We start from the raw sequence: 15,274 nt of genomic DNA, 5'->3' as shown, positions 1-15,274 counted from the left end.
TTCACTTTTAAAACACACTTGGCATTCACAACACAAAGAGGCAAAACTCAAAATCTGTTCCAACACAACAGTCACTATTAACACACAACTGATCAAACCTCAAGACACTTGTTGCTAATCAACTGCACTGAATATAAAGGCAGTTCTGGAGCAACTGAGAAGGTTTTTAACAGTAAAGATGGAAAACAGAGAAAGAACCAAACCCTAGTAAGACCTGGACCCTGATGAAGAACAAGGTTTCTGATGAGATCCAGGTCATAGTTATTGACTGTATGTTGGTTTAAGGAATGACCTTGAGGGAAGCAGGTCAAAAGGTCAACCCTCAACCCAGCAGGTTGACGTTGTTACAGTAATCTGTATCATTCACAAGGAAATTCAAATGAAAATGAGAGAAAAGATTTTGTTGCTGTCTGGGACAGTCTCAGTTTTCACTAAAGTTTACTTTCCACCTCGTTCTCTATTCTTTAACCCAATTAAAGGTTTTTTTTCTGCTTGACATTGGAAGGTTTACGAGGGACAACCACACACTTGACTAAATCTAAATTTTATAGTACTTATTACGCTTTATTTAGTAAAATTATTTCAATGACTGAAATATCTGATCACGGGATCTCCAAATTACAAATTCGTTTGATTTTTAGGTCAAAAAGGTAATATGTAATATTTGAATATATAAATCAAAAAATACTTTATAAAATTTTGACCTCTTCGTCTTTTTTGACTTTGGCTAAATGTGAAAATATTGACGATACTTAAAAAAGCTTGTAAAAAAGAAACCTGTAGATTTGATTTAGTTTGTTGAACAGACTCTCTAATTCAGAAATAATCATCAACATAACCCGAATATACACAAATATTTACCATCAGGGCTGGATTATGATGTTCTTGTGTTCTCAGTAGGGTTTATTTTGTGTGAAAATGTGACATAAAACCGAAAGGACAGCAGATGAGGCATGCAGTAGCAGTATCTCAACAGAGAGGGCGCTTGTGAGTCTGTGTTTGCTCTCCATCAGTTGCTAATAAAGTTTATTCAATAAGAGCCCGTATTTTTTACTTTAACTGACTGCAAAATGGCAGATGTAAACTTTTGGCGTTAATTTGACGCCATATAATCTCGTTAAAAAATGATTGAAAGTTGGACTTTTATTCAAAACATGAACAGATGACCAATACTGAACAGCACAGCTTTATTGAGGCTTTTATAACTAAAGGAAAAAAGGAAACTTTTATGCTAAAGTTGCTGAGATTTTTGTCCAGAAGGAGAGACGAAGGGACTTAATTTACAGGTAAAGGTTTGACTAGCGTGGGTGTGTGCGTGAGTATCATCCACGGCAGTGTCTGTTACAGCGTGTACCATTCACCTTGGAATGTTTTTTTGGACTTCAAAATTCTTGAAACTAAAACTTGACTTCTCTGATTTTGTTCTACATATTCATCACCAATAACAGGATAGATATCTAACCAAAAGTAAAGGTTATGGTAACCGGTGTAGGTGAATGTTGAAGGACATGTTTCCCACTAATAATAATTTTATTACATTTTATTAAAAACATTTTTTTCCCCACAGTTCGGAGTTCCGATAAAACAACACACAAAAAATAAATAAATAATTTTAATTTGAACTTTTATTTAAAATTTGATTTTGGACATTAGGAGGGGGCTAGGGAAAATAGCATTTAGGGGGTACTCCAGAATGTTTTGGTATTTTTAAAATCATTTTCAAGCATTCTTTTTTCTGTAGTAAGGTCTGAAGACATTTAAATTTAGTCAGAAATTACATTTTTTTAGCAGAAATCTCTCCATGTAGCGATCAGGCTGAAAACATTAGGAGCAATAGCTCCTCCCACACGCGGCTGGTGCATCACACATTTTTGGACAGTTGTGGAGCTAAAGTATAAATGGCCAGGAAATGAGGCGTAAGAACAGTGTTTTGGCCATCAAAGACACAGGTTTTTACCCTCAAGGAGCAAATTTGAAGGTGAGGGAGAGGTGGTTGACACTCACCTGTGGACTCTCAACAATTACTCTTTGTTTTCTTATCACACTTCAACATCTCTTTCTTATTTTGACACTTATCACCGTTAAATATACCCATATATCCATGATCTAAACTTACTTAAGTTTCCCTTGATTGAACTCATCTTTTCTGTTTATTTACTGTTTGGATTCTGTAGATTATCTTTTAGTAGTTGATTGATGAAATGTTGCAGTAACATTTCTATCACAATATCTTAGAGTTTCTTGCTCTAAGATATATTTTAAGCAGTGGCGGGCCGTCAGGGCCTGCAAGGCCTTCTCTGCTGGCCTAAAAATATCTGAATCACAGACTGATATTAATTATTATTTATTTCCGTGAATACGTATTCTATAATTCCAAATGCTCTGTCTTCGTCCTTTCATTGCTGTCTCCCTGGCTGCGCTGCTTCCAGACGTGTATTTTCCTATTTAAGCATTAACCAATCACATTGCAGCACCATTTGTTGCTAGGGTCAAAGAAATCTGCCTGAAGGCCTTCACAATCAGTTTTGCGGGCCCTGTAGCATAAAATAATGGTCCACCAAACTGTTGCTTCAACCAATCAGATCTGGAGGAGACCACGTGATAGGCCAGCTAGCAGGCCCACGGAAACGTCAGGATTTTCACGCGCTGTGATTGGATAATCGGAGAGTGTACTAGGCAGACCTGGTAAACTGAATCTGTAGCGACCTGCACAGGCAAATATATCGAATTTAATAGCTGGTTTGTCAATCCACAATGGCTGAAGGAGGAGAAGAAATGGATTTGGTTGCAGACTTACTGTCAAAGGCGTTTTCAAGACGGACTTTTCAAGAAAAGCTGGACATTGTTAAGCGGGGTCGGGCAACTCCGAAGCTAGCAAGCCCCGTGTCCACTGCTTCTGTTGAACGGACATTCTCAGCCCTGAAGCGAATTAAAACTTATGCCAGAAATACGTCAGGGCAGGCTCGACTTTCAGCATTAGCTTCCATGGCGATAGAAAAGGACTTCTTGATGGAACTAAAACGCACGGATAATCTGCACGACAGAGTGATTGAAATCTTCTTGAGGATAGAAAGGAGGATGGATTTTGTGTACAAATAATCCGGATTTTTGGTGAGTAAAATTTTGCTATATACCTAAATATTATTGCAATTTTATCAGGTTATTTTTTATGCTTTTTTATGTGTGTCTCAGTTGTACCAGCAGTAGAAGTTTTATAGCCATAAAATAGTTATTGAGGGTTGGGTTGATTCAGATGGAGCACTACTGAAGGCCTAGGTGTGAAATGCACGGCCCGCCACTGATTTTAAGCATGCCTATATTTAGATCTCTGCTTATTTCTTCTACACAGTTATCTTTGTATGGCATTACTGCTTTCCCAGACATTTGTTAAGTGTAATTCCATACCTCAGTTAAAGCAATATTTCTGTGTATTCACATAATAGACAATGCAGTAGCATTTGTGCCCCCTAGAGGGAACCAGAGACCATTAAAACATTGAAATTAGAATTTGAGGCTTTAACCGTTCAATTTCTGATGAGTTGTATGTTAAATCTGGTCAAGTTAAAACATTCTTATGTTAATAATTTCAATGATTATTCATTTATTTGTTTCTAATACAGAATATTTTATCGATATTCTTTTGCTATTTGTTCCTTTGTAGACCATGCAGATTATCAAATGCTTTATTTTTATTGTTAAATAATTATAATTCAATATAATTAGTCACTCTGATGTGAGATTCAGTGGCTTGTTAAAAATGAAACCACTAGTGATGGGCAGATGAAGCTTCATGAACCACTGAAGCATTTCATCTAACTGGTTCACTCCGGTGCAATGCTTCATGAACCACACAGTGTGGTAGAATGTTTCAATAATGTCCCCTTTGGATTATTCTGATGTGGGAAAACAACAGTGGTCTGAACTTTATCAAACTACAATGTGAATGGATTTGCCAATAATTCTTGTTAAGTTGTTTGTTTATACACATATTCCGTTTACACTTGATTATCTTGCAAGAAATACAACGAATCTGGAAAATTTTCACCTGCAATGTTCAGTACCAGGTATGTATGTCTGAGTCACACTGGTAGAAGTTTTGGCTAAAAATGTCCTGAATCGAGTGTATTGTCAGTGAATCGGATCATTCAAAATGAAGCAATATTGAATAGGAATCGTGTTGTCAACCATAAATGAGCTATATGCACGACCTACTTCCGCATACGGTACACGCTCAGTTGTTTCTGGATGGGGCGGTGGGCTATAATTTATGTGGAAATAGTGGAGTATTTGGACTTTAAAAGATGTTTTTTTGGAGTTACCAAGAGTCACTATCATCAGACACTAATTTCCGTTGGGATTAATAAAGTATCCATCCATCCATCCGTCTGTCCGTCCGTCCTAACCAACAATGTTAGGTCAATTGTTTGTTTTTCTAGCAAAATACTACAAAATAAAAATGCAAAAAAAAAAGATTTAAATTCTATTTGTCATCCTACATAGCAAATTTCAAAGGTAACTTGCTAAGGCTGTTGTCATTCACACGTATTTATGTGCGACCAGCTCAAAAGCTGATGGAAATTCATGTTGGCGACACGTAATAGGTGCAGGCATGATCCGGATTCCTGCATTGTTTCATGTATTTAATGTCCATCTAAAACTAAATACTGTTACTGGTCGCAGTATTTAACGAAGTCCCGTTAGCTGTCACGAAGCTAGAGTGCGGCTGCAGCTGTGGCCGCGATCGGAAACCATGTTATAGTATTAACCCAAACCGGAACCGTAATCATAACATTAACTTCTCCTCCTGATATGAATTAAATTGTTGTTAAAGGAAATTGTTATACCCGTATTTGGTACTCCTTGGTTGGGGTTTAAACACTGATTTTGCTTTTGTGACATTGAGATCAACCAGTGATTGTTCGAGGGGACACATTGCGTTGTAGTCAAAACAGCAGTTTCTCCTAAATCTCTAAACTCTCCGTTTCTATATATACCTTTATTCAAAGCGTTTGTCCATCAAGCTCAAACACCCACATTTTAAACAGAGCCTAAGAGTTTCATATTTCCCTCAGAACTCACAGCCCAATCAGAACCAATTAATGAATCAATCACTTGAAATGATTAAAAACAAATAAATAAAATAAAAGTGAAGTAAATTCAGTGTATCTCCCTGCTAAACAGGAGATGTCATAAAATGAACATTCAACATCATGTTTTATTAATATCAGAAAACAGCTGCAAGTTAATTGCACTTTGCACTTGTAAAAGTAATTTAATTACAAAAGAAGATATTTCATTCATTTAAAAAGTTTGTCTTAGGTTGCATATGGAAATTCTAATGTCAGTTCAATTATGCAGAGCTTCTAAAACAGAAAGTTTTTAGGTTATAGACATGTTTAACAACAATCTGAATCCTTCCATAGGAAATATATTAAATCTAAAAAAGTGCATACTAAATCAATTCATAATTTCTACCTTGACATAGCACAGGTCTTAAGGAGATAAAAAGAAACACTGGCGCCCCTTAGTGGATGTGCAGTATTCCTAATCTCAACGGCGTCTCTGAACCACGGTCATTCAGAGTTAAACATGAACCAGAGGTGTCGCAGACGTCCTTATCCAGTCAATGAAAACCTGTCAACTGGTTCATTGGGTGTATGCATGAATAACTGGGGTTCTTCGGAAGAAGAGGGGGGAAAAAAATAATACGATTTTTACAGATATGCCCCAGAATGCCCGATTCAACACCCCAACAAACTGCACCACTCGGTTTCATGATGTCAATAAAAAAATGTAGTCAACCAGGAAGCACCTAACTGGGTTTCAAAGTGAACTACTTAAACTCATTTGTGGATTTCACATCATGTAATTCTAGTAAAAGTTTAACTATTATGTGAGAAGAACAGTAGACACAAAGAGAGGATGAGGAGGTGGAAGCTGAAGAAAAAGGGAGTTCCCTCTCTGGCGCTTGAGGCTGCAGTAGTGGTGTTGGTGGTGTTGGTAGATGATGTGTTGGTGGTGGTTGGAGTCAAAAATGTCCCCACTGTGCGCAAAAGGAAGTCTTGAAAGTTGGTCATTTTTTCAAAGACCATCATGGGTGTTGCTCGTTTTGCCCTGGATGTGCTGTCTACATATGACAACACAGCGGACTGGTACCAATACCCATCCAGCTTACACATGAGCGGACCTCCAGAGTCACCCTGAATAAACAGACAGTCAACAGAGGAAACACTGTTATTAGTGATATCATCACATTTAACTGATGAACACCAGAAATCATGTCAGTTAAGCACACCATGCAGCTGTATCTTGTTAACAACAGGGGTGGCCATTCCAGGTCCTCGAGAGCTACCACCTTACCTGTTTTCCAGATCTCCTTGCACTGCTTGCTGCTGATTACTTTGACCAGGTTTGTTCATTCAATTAGAATGTGAATACATGTGACTGAGCTAATCATCAGCTGACAGGGCTTGCAGATCGAGAAAACAGGCAGGGTGCTAGCTCTTGAGGACCAGGAATGGGCAGCCCTGCTTCACAAGAATCTGTCTTTTCAAAGTTAGAACTGCTGTTCCATACTTGTTTTGTTCTAAATGCCCAATTTTTTGGCTTTGAACTTTACATTTTTAAGACCTAATTGGGTAAAATTGAGCCAACAGATCTGGACGTCACCAACTTTCTAACTACGCTCAGAACAACAATGTACACTTAAGTGGATAAAAATGATTCACTCAAGAAGAAAAACAATCATCTACTACAACCCATCTAGAGAGAAAACCACAAACACAGGATAATCATTTCACATTTTCCATTTATCATCACTTCTCAGGAGACTATTTGAAGAGAAACGACAGTGAGAATATTTTAGTCCAATATTTTTATTACACAATTGTTTTGAAATAGTTCTTTAAAAGTCTCTTACTAACATTCAACTTTTAGTTATCATGCTTGTTTGTTTTTTAATCAAAATCAACCCCGTTTCAGCTTTGGAGGCTGCGGTTCTTTTTTGGTTGGATGAAGACATTGTGCAATACATTGCCAAGAAGTGAGTTGAATGATTTAGTTTCATTTCTTGTCATTTACCTGTTCCAGTGTAAATATTTCTGTACAAATGCTGTCAGTTGTAGTATTTGTATCACAGTTTAGCACAGATATCTGGAACTCTTGCATAAGTTGCTCCGCTAGAAAAACAGAAATTACAAAATGAAAAATTGCTCCGGTGCTTCCATATTTGTAAGAATTTTTTAATTTCACCCGCCTATGTCCTGTAGACTCACCTCCTCCCTGTCCAGAACTCCAGCCTGCAGCCCAGCAAGTTGTTCCCACAGGAAAAGTTTTTCCGTTGTCTAGACAGATGGGCTGGATGTAATTATTGAGGCTGGGTGTGGTGGAGAGTTGCAGAACTGCAACATTGGAGCCTGTCTGGTTGCTCAGAGTGATGTTTGTCACTTTCAGCGACACCTCAAAGGGGTTTGATCCATTCTGCCTCAGACGACCCAACACAACCGTCCACTCAGACGGAACTGGAGAACTGTAGAAGACACAATGAATTCAACCAAAACTGAAAATATGTTTCTGGTTTTTAACAAGTTTTCATCCTATAGATCCTTGTGTTCTCTGACACTACCAGTCAAAATGTCTTAATTATGATTATCTCTCAATTATTCAGTGTTTATTCCAGTTAACAGTAATAATGTCCAATGATAAGCTTAAAGTAGTTCAAAGGTAAGAACTCGTGAACTGCTAGTAGTATATAAAAACAGTTAAGGTTTGCGACAACTGACACACTTTCCATCTTAGAACAGGGATAGGAAACTCCAGGCCTCGAGGGCCGCCAGGTGAAAAGGATAAACTTGATTTCAAAGCAAGGAAAGGATGAAAGCAATGAGGGGCTAAAACGGTAGTTTGCCGGCTAATTTTTGTGGAGCATGACCTCTCAAAATTTATTAACCTTTTAGCACTGTTCATGTACTGTCAATGTTGAACAAGCCTTAACATTAATTCCTACATTGTTTAAACTTTTCTTGATTTGTTACAAACATCTCTGGATCCCATATTCATCCATACGTCGACGATGCCAGAATGTATGCAGGTAATTGCTACAAATATTAATGCATCTGGCTGAACAACTCCGTTTTATTTGACACCTGTATACATTAGCAAATGCAAAGTCAAGACTTAGATTTCTTAAAATCTTTAGATATATTTTTTTTATCCCCACCCCTTGCTTTGCAGCTGTTGTTCTTGCCTGTTTTTGTACTGCCTCTGGACCAAGTCGTCATTGTACATGGGAACTATAAAGACTTTGGTGTTCTAACTTCATGTCCAATCAGGTCACTATAACACGTAAACAGATCTGCATGACCCCATCAACTTCAGCTGTAACTCACCTTGAGAAGCAGTTAGCATTGCTCAGCACAGCGTTAAAGGAAACTAAAGTCCCCCCGCACACGTGCTGTCCGTTCTTTTGCAGACTCGCCATCCACGGCCACTGGCCATCAGTCGTTACTGAACTTACAGCAAGAATTCTGGAGTTTTGTGGCGCATATCCACAGATGCCAACTGAAAAAAAATATGCATGTGTCCAAGTTATCTCTTCGCATTTACATCTTTGTGTCATGTTGAATTCTTGACAAATCAGTGATAAGTTATCTGGATAAGCTTTAGTCAGGAGATTTCTGTTCATGTTAACATCCATCCAACTTTCAAACCTGTTTTTTTGGGGTCACATGGCTGCTGGAACCTATCCCAGTAACTGTTGTCTAGGGTAAACCCTAGACAGGCTGCCAGTCCGTTACAAGGCCACAGACCCTCACACACATACATTTACTCCTATAGGGACATTTTACACTCACCAGTGAACCCATGAAGCTTGTTTTTAGACAGTGGGAGGAAACCGGAGTGCCCAGTGCAAAGTCACACACACACAGGAGAACATGCAATCTCCACACAGAAAGGTCCCAGTCAGGATTCAAACCAGAGCCTTCTTGCTGTGATGCAAGGGAGCTAACCAATACATTCAAATTCCCTGTTTGCCCAAATTGTGTTTTTGGTGTTTTTAACATGTTCTTGTGGCATTTTACAGATGATGGAAGACATTTAAAGAAAATTAGGCTTCAAATTGCATTGCTGAGTATTTCTTCATTCAAGTCATTGTGAATCAGGAGAAAAAAAAAATCTTTGAAAAAGATTGTATTTGTGATCTGGAATATACACTGGGCAGACCACAAGCTCCTTGCTCCATTCCAATGCATCCACTTGCAGACAAACAGATCCATGTACGTCTTTGTTTTCATCATCTGAGCTGGAATCTGGACCTAAACTTTATGGCTAGATAACCCCAATATTGATCATCAATTTTGTTGTAATGAATAGGTTGGGGTGTTAGGGGCTGTAAGCCAGAGGGTATAAACAGGAGCTCTCAGCAACATGGAGAGGGAGAGGGGTCTGGATTACGACTGGAACACTTTTGAAATAGCTCAAAAGATAATCAGAGTAGGTCTTTAAAAAAGTGATTTAATTTGAAAGAAATTACCTGCCGGTTTAGTGGTTTTAGCCACAGTGGTGGTGGTCGTAGTGGTTGTGGTGGTTGTAGTTATGACAGTTTCATTGCCAACAATTGGTTTAGCGGTTGTAGTAGTTGTGATTACAATTGGTGGAACTCCTGGACACGACACACTGAGGTCACTGTCAGTTCCAGCGGAGGTGAAGGCGATGAACCCCGGCTGATTGGTGGTGATTTGGGCATTGATCCAGGTCTGGTACTGAGACACTCTTGAGTAGACTCCAGGGTAATTAGGTTGAGCACAACCTATTCCAAAACTCACAATTCCTGCTTGGATCCAGACATTTCCCTGCTTTATGACCAGTGGACCTCCTGAGTCTCCCTTCAAGATCAGAAACATTTTAGTTTAAGGAAGAATTCAGAGAAATATCTTGAAAACAGAAAATAAAGTTGATTACCTGACAAGAGTCTTTGCCTCCTTCAAGTAACCCGGCACACACCATGTTATCAGTGATGGAGCTGGCTCCATAGCTGCACTTACACCGTCTGTTTCCCACTATCGGTACTTGTACTTCCTGGAGGGTTTGTGGGAAAGGAAGGGAAACTAAGAGAAGAAAAAGATCGATCAACGGACAACATCTAGATCCTTTAAAAAAATATTCTAAGGACTTCATTGTGAGGTGAGACTGGTGTGATGGAGAGCAGCCAACAGAAACAGAGCTTCCTAAAGTCTCCAATCATTTTCCTCTCAGCCACAGTGATGCTGTCCCTCCTCTACCGGTGGACTCCTCATGATCTGAGTAAGGAACTGATTGGATGAACCATGGATTTTAAGATAATTTTATTAAATGCAATTGAATCTTTTTTTAAAAAAAACACTACTTGTAAATGTCCTTGTAGATTATGAACTGAATTATCTTTTTTGAATTAATATTGTGATTTATTTTTAAGAATATGAAGGTCATTACATTGTGAAAAACTAGAGGAACAACAATTACTCGATAAATCGATTTCCATCCCTACAAACAAACCAGATCACAGAATGGAATCGAATCAACCTATACCATTAAAAAATCATTTCAACATTTGATAAATTGATAACTGAATAGATCTCGGACAAAAAATGTGGATTGAGACATGATAGGTTTATCTTACTACAATGTGAAAACGACCATTACAGCGGACAACATACATGTTATGCAGCAAAAACTGATCAACCATTATTCCAGTCCAATGTGTGCAAACACTTTGAATTTAGCAAAGTCATAAGTCCATACAGTGTGGTAGAATGCTCTAATAATGTTTGCTTTAAATTATTCTGATGTTTAAAAGCAACAGTGGACTGAACCTTATGAAACTAAAATGTGAATGGATTTGCCAATAATTCTTCTTTAGTTATTTTAAGTTTTGGATAAATATGTCCTGGATCCATTTTACGTCAGTGAATCGAATCATTCAAAATCAACCAAAATCTAAAGTTAAACAAAAACTTTCACCCAGAAATTTTGAATTGACTCAAATAAATGGTATAATTAATCTTTACACCCCCATAAATAACACATTGATAGTAAACATGTATTTCTATGACTAACTGACCTCCACTTCCAATGTTGCCCCAGCCGGTGACCCAGGTGTTGATGCCGCTGAAGAAGGTGCTGCTGGTGGAAGCCAGACAGACTGGAGTAATGAATTGGGAGAAGCTTACTGGTGAGGAGAGCTGCAGGAGGGCGATGTCGTTATCAGATGTCACCGAGTTGTAGCTCGGATGAACGACTAAAGTTGTTATTGTTCGAGACTCAGAGTTGGAGTTGGATCCCTGCAGACTCTGAAGACCCAGAACCACGCTCACACCAGATGCACTGCGACTGAGACAGAACACAGAAATGTTTTGTTAGGTTTAATAGGAGCCTTCGATCTTATCTGTTTCTTTCAATAGATTACAGACAACACTTGTAGGAAATCAAAGACTCAAATGATTCATACATTATTGAGCTTTAAAGTAACGATGGCTGATTTTTTTTCTCGTGACTATTTTCATCTCAGTTATGAGTCAGAACAAAAGGAGACCTCAATGATCAGCTCCGAAGTTGTCATGATTGATCAGTTCTCTTATTGTTGCTCACCTTGGAAAACAGTGAGCCGCCGTCAGCACCCACTGGTTGTTGATGAGTGATCCTCCACAGAAGTGTGCAGATGTCTGCAGACTGACCTGCCAGGGCCAGAACCCTGCTTTAGCATCCTGTCCTCCAACAATCCTGGAGTTCGTACTAGCCTGACCACAAACTGCAGAGAAAATATAGTGTTTGGTTTCTGTGGGCTTAAATCCCTCCCCAAACTGGCAACTTTTGAGAATTTTCAATCCTGAAGTGATGTTTTTGTTTTTAATCATTTTCTTTATTATGTACTTGAAAGTTTCTTTCAAGAGAAGGAACAGAAAAAGATTTATTCCATCTTTTGCACTAATTCAAGATTTGTTTTTTTCAATGAGTCAGACACAAGATTTATGAGGAGCCCATTCTATCATTTTTCTTTCCTAGAAATGTACAAATCATTTTTTAGAATTTCTAATTACTTTTTTAAAACAGAATGTTCAAGGAAAATAATTTCATATTTCACTATTTTCTCTTTTGGCAAAAATTACATGTATGTTGTTTAACAAAGACAAATATCAAAACAAGAAGTTTTATAAAGGATTTGTGAAGTAAAAGAAATTAATTTTGTTTTGATAAAATAATTTGCAGTTTTCATAGTTTTACTACAAAGAAAAAAGAGAAATGGAAAGCATGGCTTTTGAAAGAGAAAATGTTGTAATAATGTACAGAAATATTTACTTACCGTTTAACTGTGAGACACACTCTGAAAACAGAAAACAAATGGTTAATTAAACAATCAACGCTTCCCTCTGTTTATCTCCAGAACATCTACCATGATCTGATTCTCTGATGAATTCCTTCTTAATCCACTGTGGTCTCTCCCAAAGAGAACCTAAACATCTTTATCTCTGCTACCTCCAGCTCAGCGTCAGTCTCGAAACCGTCAACATGACTGCTCTCACCACAGTCTTACACCTTTACATCACACCTAGAAACTTCCTCCAGCCATTCCAACCCTATACACCTCTTTCCTACACTTGTTTCCCCCAGACTGTTGACCCTCAACCCTTAAAGTCTTCCGTCTCCTTCCCCTCTGCTCCCTGTAACTTCACATTCCACTAGACTTCTTCCCATTTACACACAGATACTGTTTTGCTGCAGCTGATCTTCATTGATCCACCTCTCTAGATGTTCCTTCACCTGCTTTCTGCTCTCACTACACATTACAATGTCATCTGCAAACATCATGAAGCCCAGAGATTCCTGTCTAACATCCTCTGTCAGTCTGTCAGTCAGCACAGCAAACCAGAAGGAGCTCAAAGCTGATCCTTGGTGCAGTCCCAACTCCACCTGTCATAGACTTCCTCCAGATCTATAAACAGGATGCAGCTCCTTCTGATCCCCTCTGTTCTCATCCAGAAACCTTATAAAAGCACGTATAGCATCGGTAGTTCTCTTTCTCTCCATGAAACTGTTGCTGACAAATGTTCATTTCTGATTTCAGGGTAACTGCTCTTTACCATCACTTCACAGTCTAACTCATCATCTTCCTCCACATCTCTATTCTTCGTTAAAATCGATCCAGGACACTTCTCTTCTGTTCCTCACACATCCTCTCACCCTCCAAGATCTGCTAAACTTCCATTCCTGTACAGGTATGTTGTCAAGAGCATCATTCTGGAAAATCTTTTATCTGTTTTGTGCCCCATTATATAAATGTCTTCAGTTTTGTGATCACAAATACAGTCAGAACAGAAATAAACTCAAGTGCAGGTTGGATTTGAGTTTAGCCCGTTTCCACGGCCCACAGGATGAAAATAAAGATTTAATGCACAGAAAGAAGGTGTCCTCCCTCCTGCTAAGATGTAAACCATGATAAGACAACAGCATTCCCGTCTAACCTGAGGATCAATGTGCCTTCCACTGCATGAAGGAAAACCTTCCATTGCTTCCTGACAGCTCTGTGAAAGGCAGATCTTCCTCCAACTCATTGAGCTGTTTCTTACCTTGTGTCAGTAGAGTCAGCACAGCTGCTGTGAGGATCAACTTGAAAGCCATAACTGGAAGTGTTCAACACCAGCTGAGCTCCAGAATAAATAAACTTTCTGTCATTTAAACACGCCCTTGTGCCACTCTTTGACAATTCTTAACCACGCCCCCAAACCTCACCTGTTTCTCTTCTTCTTCTCAAGAGGCTGTTTTCAAAGCTCTTTTCAAAAGTCCTTTTTCCAATAGTTCAGCTGCTACGATTTCACCTTTATTTAGTAAAATATTGAAATAATCTCAGTGGTAAACTGGATCTCCTCTTTAAAAAATAAATCCCTATGGTTGATGTTCAGTTTACTTCAAGATTTTAGTAAATAACTGGTATTGTTTTTTATTTTTCATTTTGTTTAACCTCCGAAAAACTTCAAAACTTTTTAGTTTTCACACAACTACAAACAGAGAGGCCTCATATTCTATGAGAACTGAAGGATCAGATCTACAGCAAACACAACCCAGTTGAGGTTTTAAAGAAGAATTACACACAATAACACTTCCAAATAATGAACTTAATGATTTACATCTAATTCATAACAAAAAAAATAAAAATAATAATACAAAAAGGGATTCTTAATAGCCTGGTTTTAAAGCTGGTACTCCTGAAGCTTTTGAAAAAAGAGCTGAATCACAAAAGAAACGTCTGGCTTTGTGATATGTCTGCTTGACATCCAGAATGTGGTTTGGCGAGCTAAAAACAAACTTTTGCTTCTAACAATGTTATCTTTGATGCTAAGAAAAAAAATGCTTGTAACCTGATTCAGGAAACGTTTTTGCTCACGAGTTGCTGTCGTGTCATCAGTGGTTTGAACATTCACAGAAAGCCGGCAGCTGTTCTACATGTTTGTGTTAAACTATGTTCACAGGTGAGAATCTGTAGGTGTCCTCCTGAAGCGTTTGGATGTTCATGTCATCTGAGTTTTACCTGTTTTAGAAACCTCAAAACTCTTCAGAACTGCTTTGAATTTGCATAAATGCATCTGGGTGTGACCTGTCAGCAATGACTTGCAGAACTCCACATGACTATGGAGTTACATTAAACACATAACATCACTCGTCACTGGTTTTCTGAAGTAATCCTTTACCTTGCAGTATTACTCTCTACCAAACAAAATTCAAGTCCTTGTAGCACACTGTAAATAATATGTGTAAATATTTGAAGGTGTCACTACTTGTGATACATTCAGTCAATGAGCCTGTCAATAACTTTAATGCCAGTAAGTTGAATATCATGGATAGTATTGCTCCCAGTAACGTGAAGGTGATCTCTGGTAGGAAACCATCGTTATGGGGAAATTCCATACTTGTAAAGAACGGAAAAAGAGAATGTCGGAAATCTGAATGCATGTGGTGAAAGACTAAACTGCAGGCTGATTACGACATAAAGAGAGACTTCACTTTTATAATTTACAACTGAGCAATGCAAGGAAGTCCTGTTTTTCTGAGATCATTGCCAAAAACTCAAACAGTAAAGATCTGCAGTTTATGTCAATCATTTGGATTTGTCTCTGCACATGAAATGTGCTATACAAATAAACTTGCCTTGTCAGATAAAACATTGTAAAAAAATAAAATAAAATAAAAAAATAAACGAAAGTCAGTAAATCTCCCAGCTAAACAACAAAAAGAAGAAATTACC

General features: G+C 38.2%; 2 protein-coding genes and 1 long non-coding RNA gene across 4 annotated transcripts in view; 1 reads left to right on the top strand and 2 right to left on the bottom strand.

Annotated features, from left to right (window-relative positions):
• Positions 1-15,274, bottom strand: part of LOC112146911 (transmembrane protease serine 9) — a 73,487-nt gene that overhangs the window by 43,935 nt on the left and 14,278 nt on the right. The window lies entirely within an intron of this gene.
• LOC112146920 overlaps positions 1,053-15,274 on the top strand; it is a 25,928-nt gene continuing 11,706 nt past the window's right edge. The window contains exons 1-2 of one of the 2 annotated variants that reach the window (XR_004948294.1): positions 1,053-1,286; positions 13,100-13,250. This is a non-coding gene — a long non-coding RNA (uncharacterized LOC112146920). The remainder of the gene's footprint in view (positions 1,287-13,099; positions 13,251-15,274) is intronic. The other variant, XR_004948295.1, reaches the window with a different exon arrangement.
• LOC112146915 (transmembrane protease serine 9) lies at positions 5,196-13,774 on the bottom strand. The gene is made up of 10 exons (XM_024272981.2): positions 13,602-13,774; positions 12,338-12,358; positions 11,626-11,785; positions 11,099-11,367; positions 9,961-10,106; positions 9,533-9,884; positions 8,388-8,559; positions 7,275-7,528; positions 7,081-7,178; positions 5,196-6,200 (listed from the first exon to the last, which is right to left on the bottom strand). The coding sequence occupies exons 1-10, from the start codon at positions 13,651-13,653 to the stop codon at positions 5,883-5,885; spliced, it is 1,842 nt and encodes a 613-aa protein (XP_024128749.1). The 5' UTR covers positions 13,654-13,774; the 3' UTR covers positions 5,196-5,882.

This window comes from Oryzias melastigma, linkage group LG8 (assembly GCF_002922805.2).
Source record: "Oryzias melastigma strain HK-1 linkage group LG8, ASM292280v2, whole genome shotgun sequence".
Taxonomy (NCBI): domain Eukaryota; kingdom Metazoa; phylum Chordata; class Actinopteri; order Beloniformes; family Adrianichthyidae; genus Oryzias; species Oryzias melastigma.
The sequence above is the reverse complement of the archived record's forward strand: the minus strand, read 5'-3'. Positions and strand labels throughout refer to the sequence as shown.